This window comes from Dipodomys ordii, unplaced genomic scaffold, assembly GCF_000151885.1.
Source record: "Dipodomys ordii isolate 6190 unplaced genomic scaffold, Dord_2.0 Scaffold140, whole genome shotgun sequence".
Lineage (NCBI taxonomy): Eukaryota > Metazoa > Chordata > Mammalia > Rodentia > Heteromyidae > Dipodomys > Dipodomys ordii.
This window is the reverse complement of record NW_012267356.1, coordinates 1,498,575-1,512,580: the sequence shown is the minus strand read 5'-3', so window position 1 is coordinate 1,512,580 and position 14,006 is coordinate 1,498,575. Positions and strand designations below refer to the sequence as shown.

General features: G+C 40.4%; 1 protein-coding gene across 1 annotated transcript in view; it reads left to right on the top strand.

Moving 5' to 3' along the window:
• The window catches only part of Frem2 (FRAS1 related extracellular matrix protein 2), a 155,426-nt gene that overhangs the window by 88,557 nt on the left and 52,863 nt on the right, over positions 1-14,006 (top strand). Inside the window, exons 5-6 of the mRNA XM_013031489.1 lie at positions 6,871-6,996; positions 8,666-8,917. Of these exons, the coding sequence (XP_012886943.1) occupies positions 6,871-6,996; positions 8,666-8,917 (378 nt within the window). The remainder of the gene's footprint in view (positions 1-6,870; positions 6,997-8,665; positions 8,918-14,006) is intronic.

Genomic DNA, 14,006 nt, shown 5'->3' with positions numbered 1-14,006 from the left:
ACTTTTCCCCCAAATTCCCTGGGTTCCTCCTTCTTCCCATTATACCCTGGGTCCCACTCAACCAATGAAAAGAACTAGGACAGTGCATGCATAACACAAGCCATCAACCAATCAGCATAAAGCCCAGGACATATGGAGAGAGCCCCACACTATAATAATGAACCTCTGACAGACTCTGTTGGGCTCCCATCTTTGGGACCCCTCTCTATTGAGAGTCTGTTTTGCTGCTTTTCTTTTGATGCTTTACTTTCACTTATAAATAAATGTGATGTGTCTATCAGCCTCTCTCTCTCTTTCTTCCTCTCTCTCTCACACACAAAATCATTTATAATTCTACAACATGGGTGAGCTTTATTGATGTAGAATGTTTGAGAATGCAACCCAGAACTCATGTTTCCCACTGGTCTCTACTTAATGAGAATTTACTATATCTTCCCAGAGACTGCTATAGCTTCAATCTGAAGTATGAACAGGATTTGACATTCATTCTTTTCTATTTTTAGTTGCAGGTGCTACACTCTTGCTGTATATGTATATGAACATTTGTGTCATGTATCTTACATATGTTTACAATTTTTGTATGTATACAATTACATACATTTATAAAATTTCTGAGGAAATATTGAGTCTAATGGAATCCTCCAAGCACTTGTTTCTAGCTTCCTTTTCCCTGTCTCTCCTTCCTCTGACCACTCTCTTCCTTAGCAGTGGAACTTTAATCTCCTTTCTCATTTAGCTTTGGTTTCCTCTGGGGTGAATGTTGTTTCTTAAGACCCTGGGTGATCTTCTCTTTGCAGAGCCCTGAATGAGCCCAGTGTTCTGTTGAGTGTGTGCTCTGGGATGTAATATCTGGTTTGGAATCCAGGACAAGTAGCTAACAACCAGGCCTGCTGCAGGTTACTTACCCTTGGTGTACCTCGTGTTCTCAGAGTTTGTAAAATGACAGTTTCAATAATCCTTACCTCAAAGGTCGATGCAAAGACCAAACTAGCTGGGGCCTGTGGACTATTTAGAATAGCTTTCGCAACCAGTAAAGATCTCTATATGTTAGCTAATCATTTTTAAGAATAATACAAGAATGGTGCTCTTAGACATTTTGCACATAAAGAGCAGTGCTTATTTGAAACCATCTAAACATACATCTCTATTGTATATATAAAGTGAAGTTGGAAAAGGACATTAGCTGGAAAGTCTACCAGAGGGATTCTTTGTCTCTCTGATAGCCTTTTCTAGTTTCTCCCACAGATTATACATTTCTGTTAGAAGTTAGGTCAACAGAAGGTCTGAACTTGATACTGGGCCTATTTACCCTCTGTCAGATCAACTATAGGAGTGAATTCCAGAGCCGAGTGCTGGTCATGACACCCAGCTCTCTGCTTTATTCATAATTCTAAACTCCTGGCACTGGTGAGGAGTTCTGACTTGCTTAATCACTCCTGTATGGGTCATGGGGTATAAGGACAAGCAAAACTCAGATATTCAAGGTTTCACTCTTATAGAGTTACTTAATTGAAATCCTATTCATCAAGCTTCAATAACAATACAATAACAATCCAAAATTGGCCAATATAGACTAAATGTTATAAAGGATCAACTCTTTCTTAGTCAATTCCAGTTGTTACAACAAAAATGTAATAGAGCCGGGCGCTGGTGGCTCACGCCTGTAATCCTAGCTACTCAGGAGGATGAGATCTGAGGATCGCGGTTCAAAGCCAGCCCGGGCCGGAGAGACCGTGAGACTCCTATCTCCAATAAACCACCAGAAAACCAGAAGTGGCGTTGTAGCTCAAGTGGTAGAGCGCTCGCCTTGAGCTGAAGACCTGAGGGACAGTGCCCAGGCCCAGAGTTCAAGCCCCACGATCGACAAAAAAAAAAAAAAATGTAATAGACTGGTTCACTTTAACAACAAGTATTTGTCTCTCACAGTTCAGGAGGTAGGGGAATCTAACATCAAGGGGCTCATAGTGATTGAATTCTTAGATAGGTATCTTCAGTCTTTCAGTCTTTGCCTCTACCTTGTCACTCAGCGTTCAGTGTATGCTGCGAGAGAGATTGCTTCCCTGCCCTTCTTGTAAGCACATTAACCCACCATGGGAAGCCCTTTTACCATGCCCTCACCTAAACCTAATCACCCCCCAATGGCCCATGTCACACACCATCACATCTGGTTCTAAAGCTTCAATGTACGGATCTGGAGAAGCATAAGCACTGAGCCCATAACAAACCCCAAGAAAGACATCAGGTTTTCCATACGGTTTTGTACTAAGACAGTGGAGTACTGGCCTAAAAGACATAGCTCATACCTGATTGAATCCCAAGAATTCATCACAAGATACTCATTGAAACTCACTGAGTGTTTGGTTGACATATTCCATTGCATTATATATTTTTGTGCTAAAAGTCAGAATGATAGCTGGGTGGAAATTTTATAGTTGCTTAAATCTCGCTTCATAATTGTAAGTGCAATTCATGCCTTACTAAAACTCACATTAAACCCTCAATAAATCAGGAAAAAAGAGTATTCTCTAGAGTCACTTTGATTCCTTTTCAAGCACACCTTCTTGACAGCAATGCCCGTGCCTGCCTATGCACTGATCTGTCAGCAGCCTTATTCATTTCTGTCTTTCTCTTTGCTTTTGGCCTCCACATCTACACTGCTTTCACTGTCCCCACCCTTAGGATTTCTCTTCATTCTCCTTTGTTCAGTCTTATCTCCCTGACTTCACCATGCCCCGTAGTGCATCCCTAGACCTTTTCTCTCTCTTTTTTTATCTATATTCTTCCTCATGCCATTCTTCTGACCTAAGACTTTACATACATACCACTGCTTACTGGTGACTCCCAACTATATATTTCCAGTCTCGAAATCTCATTGAAATCCAGGATTGTATACCCAGAAATTTCTTGGAGACTTCAACTCAGCTATTTAGAAGATAGCTCTTTTTGGGGGTGGTGGGTGGGTGGGGTAGGTTGGTCCTGGGACTTGAATTCAGGGTCTGGGTATTGTCCCTAAGCTCATTTCCTCAAGGCTATCACTTTGAGTCACTGCACCACCACTTCCAGTATTCTGTTGGTTTATTGGAAATAAGACTCTCATAGATGTTCCTTCCAGGACTGGCTTTGAATGGCGATCCTCAGATCTCAGCCTCCTGAGTAGCTAGGATTACAGGTGTGAGCCACCTGGCTTGCCTCATTTTTTAATATACTCAAAATATAACTGTTTCTCCCAAAACTGATTATCCCTATCTTCAAAAACAGAAAGACAATTAGTCAAGACAACAAACCTTAAAGTCCTTCATCATTCTTTAGTTCCTTTTATATGGACCTTTTCTGGTCCATCAGAAAACTGTTTCGTTCTTCTTTTGGAATAAATCCTCCATACAGCCCTACTATCTTTCTTCCAGGACTATTTATCATCTCTTTCCCAGATGGTTTTAAAGTTTTCTAATGGGGCTCTTTGTCTCAGCTCCTAGGATTTATTTTCTCTCACACAACAGCCAAAGCTTATGTTCTCAAAATAGATCAGATTATTTTACCATTATCCCATGCCCAAAGCTTTCTCATTCCATATGGACAAAGTGAATGTGCAAATAGATCATTTAGGATCATGTATTAAAAATACAGCTCTGACCCACGACCTACAGTCCCTAGGACCAACCAAGCCACATGACTCTACAACAATCAACCCAAGATAACCAGGACTTGATCTGATACCACCTTCCCTAATTTTGGTCTCACTTCCAAATCTGGACCAACCTGAGAAACCCAAATAAGCATTCCTCAGGAATACTATGGGATGCCCAACCTGTTCCTGGTTCTCTACCTACCTTTGACACTCCATCAAATTCCATCACACAAGAAGTTGTACATAAGACATAGTTGCTGGGGCTGGGAAGGTGGCTCAGTGGTAGAGCACTTGCCTTGCATGCCTGAGGCCCTGGGTTCGATTCCTCAACACCACATAAGCAAAAAGAAAAAAGCTAGAAGTGGCGCTGTGGCTCAAGTGGTAGAGCGCTAACTTTGAGCTGAAGAGCTGAGGGACAGCACTCAGACCCAGAGTTCAGGCCTCATGACCGGACCCCCCCTCCAAAAAAAGACATAGTTGCTTGCTCTCATCTCATTGGGTAGATTTGTCTATTTCCATTTTTTAAATGTCCTTACCAGGGCTTGAACCCAGGGCCTCATCCTCTTACTCTATTCTTTTGCTCATGACTTGCACTTTCCAGTTGAGCCATGCCCCCAGTCCAGCATTCTGCTGGTTAATTGAAGAGTCTTTTTTGCCTTGGCTGGCTTCAAACCTTAATCCTACATATCTATGCCTAAATTTAGACATGCCTACTTGCCTAGATCCAGCCTTTCCATCACCCTTCACACATACAATTTTTTCATATTATGTTACATAATATAACGTTGATCTTTTCATATGTTACTAGATAGAAAACTCCTTGAGGCCAGAGACTTGGCTTACTTCTCTATGTACTCTTCCAAGGACAGTGCCTAGCAAGTCACACCATCAGTATTTGATAAATCAGTGATTAGTTATAAAAGCTTAGATGTGGAACATTTTAAAAGTGAATGTGCCAGAGTTCTAAGAAGACACAAATAACACACTCAAGATGAGTAATTTGAAAAGGGTTCAATCTCCTAACACCATTATTACTAAGATGAGGGCAAGACTGTGGAGACCCAGAGGCAGCGATGTGTCCCAGGGCTACTGAGAGGCTGGGCCATCTCTACCTTGCAGTCTGAGGGGCCCAGAGAGGGAGCTGACCACAAACAGGTACCCTGGCCTTTAGACTGGGGCAGGGGAAAGCCAGGTCTGGGAATGCGAAGAGAACAGGAGGAATAAGCCCCTACCTGTATTTCCCTTTGACTGACCTCCTCCACTCCAAAACCATAGAACAAAGTTAACATCTCCTGACGCATCCACTAATTAGCTCCTGGGGCAGAGAGCAGGGGGGAATGTGAACCTCAAAGATTGTACCTGCTTTCCTTGAATTGTTTTTATCATCAAATAAACAAAACAAAAAAAAGTGGTCATACTAATTTAAAAAATAATGGTGGCTGAGCACTGGTGGCTCATGCCTGTAATCCTAGCTGCTCAGGAGGCTGAGATCTGAGGATCACTGTTTAGAGCCAGCCTGGGCAGGAAAGTCTGTGAGGCAGTTATCTCCAATTAACCACCAGAAAACAGGAAGTGGCGCTGTGGCTCTAGTGGTAGAGCGCTAGCCTTGAGCTGAAGAGCTGAGGGACAGTGCCCAGGCCCAGAGTTCAAGCCCCACACTGACAAAAAAAAAAAAAAAAAGGTGTAGTGAGTGTGTCTATGTGAATGCAACACATACCAAACAGGTTTACAGCTGACTACCAAATTTGTTTGGGGTTTAAGATGTCAAACTAGTGGATTAAGTGCTTCTTATAAATTGATGAGTGGATAAAACAAATGTGGGTACATGTGCACAAGGGAATATTATTCAGCCATAAAAATAATAGGATTATATCGTTTGCAGGAAGATAGACTATCACATTGAGCAAGATAAGTCAAGTTCAGAAATACAAATGCCATGTTTTCACTCATATGTGCAATCTAGACTTCTTAAAAATGTTTTTATTGTAAAAATAACTAGATTCATGAATCCTGAAGAAATTGCTATTTTTTACAGTGTTGAGCAATATAATCCTATTACGTTGATCATGAATCATCCAAAAGGATTGTTCTTTCTAACATTATTTTATTTTCTTTGACTGGTTGTATAAGGGGTGTCAATTCAATGTCATTTACGTGTGCAATGACTCTCCATCAATGTCACCCCTTCCCTCATTCTCCTCCATCTTTCCCAACCCCACAGATCCTATATTATGACTGTTTCTCCCACCCTTCCTCTCTCCAATTAACTTCCCCACTACCTGTCACCTTGTACTCATATCAATTCTGAATGTATCTATTATCTCAGGTTCAGACCTGAAACTTTGAAACTACTACAAGTAGCAGTAGGAGCAACACCAGAACTTATTGACATAGGAACTTCATGAGTAGAATTCCAGCATATTCCAGGGAGAAAGAAGGACACATGGGATTGTATTAAGCTGAAAAGTGAAGGACATAGTTACTAAGTTAAACAGACAGAATAGAATATCTTTTCCAGCTTTACATCTACCTAATATCAAGAATATACAAAGAGCTCAAAAAACTAAACCCCCCAAAGAATCAGTGGCCCAATTAATAAGTTGGCAAAGGAGACAGAGACCTCACAGAAAAAAGAAGGAACACTCTTTAGATGAAAAAAATAACAGCAGATACTACTACAAGGCTTGAGTTCTAATCCTGACTCAACAGTGAGCCCTCTTGGCAAGTACGCTTGACTCTGAGAGCCTGAGGTCCCCAGTGTAAAGTAAGCAATGGGTCAAGAGGACTTCTCAGGTCTTTGCACCTCTCAGTGTGTCCCATTCCAGAGGGAGGTGCTAGTGTATGCCAAGAGAACAAGCTGGATTTAAAAGAACTGCATCCACAGCACTTACTAATTGGGAGAAATGTAGTAACTGGTGGAAAAAGCCACCTTGGGTTTCATGATGGGTTTTTTTCTTTTTTAGTTTATTGATACAGAGTATGGACACCTTCACATCTGTTTCCGTTTACCTGTTTCCCTTCCTTCCCTTGAACTGTGTTATCCGAAAAGAAAAAAAAAGAAAAGAAGGAAAGAAAGAAGGAAGGAAGGAAAGAAAGAAAGAAGGAAGGAAGGAAGGAAAGAAAGAAAGAAAGAAAGAAAGAGAGGGAAAGGGGGAGGGAAAACCTCAGCCATTAGAGAATCTCACTTCTCACTTGCATAGGATTTTTTTTCAGGAATAAGAAGTTTGGTTGTGCTTTCTCCTTAGAGTCAACGGTATTCATCCCTCAGTCTGAATACAGCATTGAAGAAGATGTGGGTGAATTGCTTATTCCCCTCCAGAGGACTGGGGATGTCAGCCAGGAGCTGATGGTGATCTGCTACACAGAGCAAGGTAGAGCCATTCGTGAAAGAACTGCAGATATATACATACCTCCTTAACCTTTTGCACCCATGACTTTTCTCCAATGATAATTTGGCATTATTAACAGATTTTTTTCATAGATACAAAAAGACATCAATTTAGCAGTTTTAGGCCAGCTTTGGTAAAACATTGATGAGACCTCTGTCCCCATTTCAACAAGTTGAATGTGGTATGAGGGCACCTGTCATACCAGCTACACAGAGGACATAGATAGTAGGACCATAGTCTACGGCCAGTTCTAGGAGAGAAATCAGGAATCCATCTGGAAAATAATTTAAAACAAAAAGGACCGGATGTGGCTCAATGAGCAATGAGTTCTAACCCACTACTGGTGTGGCATATATATATATATATATATATATATATATACACAAATATATATATGTGTGTGTGTATTTATTTATTTGTAACTATAAGTATTTATAGATAATATTGTAAATATTATAAATATATTTTAAATATAAAATATAAATACTTTTATAAAAATATGCTGTATTTTTATATATTCTGGCATATATATTTACCAGTACTGAGGTTATACATATTACATATATCATATTATATATATATATATATATATATAATGTGATAATAGATCTAAATTTTCTCCAAAAGTTTTACCAAACATAATAGATACCTTTTCAGATAACATAAGAAAAGGTGTATTACTTTGGTACGTCATTATATGACCATATATGTGTAAATTTTGCAACAATAATCAATAATGTTTCCTTTGTGCATATGATTTTAAAATGATTAAAGTTGAGTTGAAATATATCAGGATAAATAATCCTAACTGCTGTTGTATTTTGATCAAAGTTAACAGTCAGTGATTTTAAGCTATGTAGTCCTCTAAAGGTTTCAAAAATTCCATGAAACATTTATGTTAGCAAATGTAATGTTTCACACACACATTTAAAATTTAAAACTTGTCTAAACACATAACAAACGATTCCAATTATTTATTTTGCTAATGAGTAAATATCCTCTGACAGTTGAATTTATACAACCCAAAATTAAGATTTATCTATAATTGTCATTAATACACTACATATCTTCCTAGATTTTCCAAGAATAGAAAAAAAATGTTACAAAGGCTGTTAATATATGAGGAAACTTTCACTAACATCTTCATTAATATGTATGTGAATTGAACACCAGTCTAGAACAATTAAAAACAGACTTCAGGATTCACTCTTGGGTTCCCAGAGCAAGTGGCTTAATGTGTGCACACCAAGTGTGTAAAATCTAATAGAGCAGTGCAGAGGATTAATGAGCCAAGCATGTAAGGCCCTTGGCTCTTGGCCTGCAGTCGTATTTGAACAGTAGGAGCTATTATTTCCCAATACCGTGTTGATCCAAACAATCCACTGATGGGAGAGACAGAAGAACAGCGGAAATTGTAATTGATGAGAAAGACAAGAAAATGGTGGAAATTGGACCCTTGCTTTTAGCTTGAGGTCATTGTGAGGTTGTATCTCATGACCATGGAAGAGAAAGTGATTGCTTGTGTAGTTCTGGGTGTTCAGATGCAGTGGCGACCACTGAAATACAACACAGCAAAAATGAATGGTTTTAAGAAATACCCTGGGAATACAACAGTGACAATGAAAACCTCTTGAATTCTTTCCACCTCCAGGAACAGCAACTGGAACTGTGCCTACTTCCGTGTTGTCCTACTCTGATTACATATCCAGGCCTGAGGACCACACCAGTGTCATTCGCTTTGACAGAGAGGAACGGGAAAAAGCATGTCGCATCATTGTTATTGATGACTCCTTGTACGAAGAGGAGGAGAGCTTCCAAGTCCGGCTGAGCATGCCCATGGGTGGGAAAATGGGCTCAGAGTTCCCAGGAGCTCGGGTTACCATCCTCCCTGACAAAGATGATGGTGAGTATCTACTGACCTCAAAATCCTTCACTAGCCAAGAACAACAGCATGGCTGAAAACTTTCTAGACAGGAAAATCTGGAAACAAAAAGCATCATACCCAGCACATCTATTTTATGCTGAATTTTATGCCATGATTCCTGTTTTAAGGCATAAGCTTTTCAAAGGGCAAAAGTCAAACCTATGTGTCCTGTTTTTCAGTAGTTTCTTTCACAGTGCTATTTACATCAGGTGATTACAACTTTATAAATTTCATCATGATGAAATTTTAACAAAACGAATTTATCCCTTTTTCATGTGGCTTTCTTTTTAAAGCTTATAGTTTGTAACTTCTGTTTTTCAAAGAAATATGTCAGCCAGGTGCCAGTAGCTCACACCTATAATCCTAGCTACTAAGGAGGCTGAGATCTGAGGATTGAGATTTGAAGCCAGTTTAGGAAGGAAAGTTCATGAGACTCTCTCCAATTAGCTACCAGTGGCCAATCAAGTTGAAGGATAGGAGGGAGAGGAGGACCAGTAGATGAGGCACAGATAGAATAAGTCCATGAGAACAAACTAAAGACAAGCTGATGGGTAAGAACAGGAAGCTCCAAGGAATTAAGGGAGAACAAGGAAAGTGCACCATATCCAGTGGAGCAATAAAGAGACTTCAGGTAAGCCCAGTCGGGTGACGCTTGGGTAAAACCATTTCTCTCCCAACCATGCTTCCATTCAGATATCTGAACCTTTTCTTTTTTTTTTCTTTTTTTGTCAGTCATAGGGCTTGAACTCTGGGCCTGGGCACTGTCCCTGAGTTCTTCAGCTCAAGCCGAGCACTCTACCACTTGAGCCACAGCACCACTTCTGGTTTTCTGGTGGTTTATTGGAGATAAGAGTCTCAGGGACTTTGCTGCCTGGGCTGGCTTTGAACCACAATCTTCAGATCTCAGCTTCTTGAGTAGCTAGGATTATAGGCATGAGTCACCAGCGCCCAGCTAAACCTTTTCTTTATACTTATTTAAAATACCATTAGTAAAACAAACCCAATGTATAGTTCTTCAAGGGGTCTGTTTTTAAGAAGCTCAGCGGTGAGATTAATGTTGACCTGCTAAAGGAATGATTCCTCTGGCGAGGTAACACAGCTGATGGTTCAGGCTCTCCACGAAGCTTCATCTTCCTCACTGTGAGGTGTCTCAGCTTGGTGTTCAGCAAGCTGTAACTTTGGAGTGACCTGTCTACCTCATCTACTTCTACTGCTCCATACAAGCCTTAGGGCTGAAATACTTCAGAGACTATCACACTGACTGAATGATGATTTCTTAGTACTTAGGGGAAAACTATACAGAAGAAAAAAAAATGATGGTATAGAACCTAGAACCTGTACTCATGACATTCATATCTTTTTATTCACTCTCCTGTTTGGTTCTGTATAAGGAAATTCTCACTATTGTCTTTCTTTTATTGTAGCACTTATTGTAGGACCGTTAATATGATGACGACAATCACTAGAGCAGTCATCTTTCTTTTATTCTGATTTGAAAGAAGCAAGGATACCCACATTAATGGAAAGAAAGTCAATTTTCTTTCACATGTACTATCATTTGGATCTGAAATGTTCCCCAGAAGCTCTTGTGACCATCCTTTGTGGCTATCAGGAAACACAGGATGCGATAGTGGGTGGAGTCTAGTCAGAGGATGTTGAATCACTGGGGGGAATTTCAAGAGCCCATCCCCTTCTTCTCCTTGTTTGTTTCCTGGTTACCATGAGGTAAGCATCTTCCTCCATCACATGTTCTCACCATAAGGTGCTGCCTTACAACAGGGCCAAAGCAGCCAGGCCAACTGACCATGAACTGAAACCTCCAAAATTGTGAGCCAGGATCTCAAGTTTTTTCTCACACTGATGGAAAGCTGACATGATTTCTAATGGTAGAAATACAATGGTAACAGCTCTGACTTCTGTGAGTACTGAGGATTTTCCCTAAGTGACCCAGAGCATTCTCAAATTCTACAAAGTATAGGTACCTTTTCCACTGGATAAATGGATAACTACAAGTTACAAAAGTTTACAAAACTACTTAAGCCAGGCCACCAAAGGTGACTGACACTATAATCCTAAACTCCTCAGGAGGCTGAAATCTGAGGTTGTGGTTCTAAGTTAGCCAGGGCAGGAAAATCCATGAGTTTCTTATTTCTAGTTAATCAAAAAAAAAAAAAGGTTGGAAGTGGAACTGTGACTGAAAGGTGCCAACTTTGAATATAAAAAGTTAGGTAGAGTGTCTAGGTCCTGAGTTCAAGCCCCAATACTAATGTAAGAAAGAAAGAGAGGAAGATAAAAAACTGCTTAAGATTACAAAGCTGCAAAGTGTTACATATGGTTTTAGAGTCTAGGTTTAATTAGCTCATATTTGATGGGCTTTTCCACTAGACTCTCTTGAGTTCTAAATTTCATCAAGGGGGTTATAATCTTCTGACATATCTGAAGAGAGAAAATTGACAATGAGACTAAAACAAAACAATTTGAATATAAGACATTGGTCAGGGTGATATCACTTGTGGGATGGCCAGTTCATCATCCACTAAAAAGCATGTGATTGGAGTGTGGGTATGCAAGCTGGCCCCACAGACTAGATGAGGTATCCTTTGTGCTTTTGCTCATGCTTTGCACTCTCATTACCATGCTTATTTCTGGAGTAATGAAGATAACAGGTGAAGAATCAATAAACCAACCTTCTTCATTCTTAGTCCTTTTAAAAAGAACCATGGTTGTCACTGTCTTCTGTTTCTTTAGTAACAAGCCTCCTTCTCCACTCCCATTATTCTAATAGCTGAGGCTTTTGTTTTGGTCGGTCATGTGGCTTGAACTCTGGGCCTGGGCCCTATCCCTCAGCTCTTCAAGGCTAGCACTCTACCACTTGAGCCACAATGCCACTTCTGGTTTTCTGGCAGTTCATTGGAGATAAGAATCTTACAAACTTGACTGCCAGGCTGGCTTTGAACCTCGATCGTCAGATCTCAGCCTCCTGAGCAGCTAGGATTACAGGTATGAGCCACCTGGTGCCTGGCTTCTGCTGAAACATTTTTTGGACTAATAATGGACAGAGCTGTTTGCTTTATTCACTTATTTATTCTGTGTGTGTGTGTGTGTGTGTGTGTGTGTGTGTGTGTGTTAAATCTAAGATTTGAACTCAGAGTCTTGCAGTTATTTGGCTTGCTCACAGCTAGCACTTTACCACCTGAGCCAGTCCTAAAGCTCAACCTTTTGGCTCATTGATTGTCATGGGGACTGTTTTGTCTAAGCTGGCTACAAACAGTGATCCTTCAGAGCTCAGCTTCCTAAATAGCTAGAATTACAAGGTTGAGGCTGGGCTCTTTGCCAGCTCTTAACTGTAGGAGAGCACAATAGAGACTCTAGAAGTAGAGACATATCTTGATAAAATCAGGATTGCAGCATTAAGGAATATCTAAAATTTTTCATTATTTGGGAAAAAAGTACATACTTTATACCAGCAATACTAACAATGTGCAGATATCCCTATATATCTTTGTATCCTCAGTACTAAGTCTACCATTTAATACTGCAATGTTGGTTCTTTAGGAAAAGTATAAAAGCAATACTGGGAGTATTACTAATCTTTGTTGTCAGGCTTTGGAAATGAATTAAGGAACCTTCCAGCTAAATTCTTTCTCTGCCTTTGTGTGGAAACCCTCGGGGGTTTGACTAATGGAGCTGTCTTCTTCAACCACTCTGGAAAAATTACCATGCCAGAAAAAGCCAGGAACCTGTTTTAAAAAGGGGGGCATCACAGTGAGCTTAGTACTAAATGTAAGTCAATGCTGTGCCACTCAAAGGCTTACTGACAGTGGAAAAGCTTTCACAGCTACAAGAGCACTTAGTGAAGAAAACACTTCTAGTGCTGGAAAAAGACATCCCAGAAGGGTGCGTGGGTGAATTTTTGTATTCATTTTTGCAAAGCTGAAAAGCCTACTCGCCACCATTTTTTGTCTTAAACATAATAATTGATGTTAATATAAACTCAAAACAAAGGAATGCTAGCCAGATGGTTCAAAGCATGGCCAGATGCAATTAAAGAGAAGACTGGACAAAACAAACTTATATTCTGCATTGAGTGTGCTAGAGTTAGAACAACATTAGAAAAGAAGAACGAGGAAAAATGGGTTTCTGCCAGCATAAAGAATTCATGCATTGTACCTTGAGATTCTTTTTTTTTTTTTTTTTGCCGGTTGTGGAGCCTGAACTCTGGGCCTGGGTGCTGTCCCCCAGCTCTTCAGCTGTAGACCAGCGCTCTACCACCTGAGCCTCAGCCCCACTTCCAGCCTTTTCTGATTATGTGGTGCTGAGGAATCGAACTGAGGGCCTCATGCATGCAAGGCAAGCACTCTACCACTGAGCCATCTTCCCAGCCCCTACCTTGAGATTCTTAATCTCCAATGAACTACATAAAACACAAACAAAAAAAAACTGGAAGTGAAGCTGTGACTCAAGTGGTAGCGTGCCAGCTTTTGACAAAAAAGTGGAGGGACAGTGCCCAGGCCTTGAATTCAAGCTCCAGTACTAGCACACAAAAAAAGAGAAAAGAAAAAAGGAAAGCAAAGGAAAAAAAGGAAAAAGAAAAGGAAAGAATTAATTCAGTCCATTATTGAAATTGCCAACAAAAAGTATTATTTACGTTTATGGTTTATGGTTTTAACTGTTGCCCCTTTTCAAAATAAATTAAAATTAAATTGTTGCAGATGCATACTCTTACACCTCAGTTTAAAGCAGCGTCTGATTTTTATTTTTATTTATTTATTTATTTATTTATTTTTGTCGGTCGTGGGGCCTGAACTCTGGAACTGGGCGCTGTACCTGAGCTCTTCAGCTCAAGGCTAGCACTCTACCACTTGAGCCACAGCGCCACTTCTGGCTTTTTCTGCTTATATGGTGCTGAAGAATCGAACCCAGGGCCTCAAGCATGCAAGGCAAGCACTCTACCACTGAGCCACCTTCCCAGCCCCCAGTTTCTGATTTTTGGGGGGGGGGTCCGGTCATGGGGCTTGAACTCTGGGCCTGGGTGCTGTCCCTCAGCTTTTCAGCTCAAGGCTAGCGC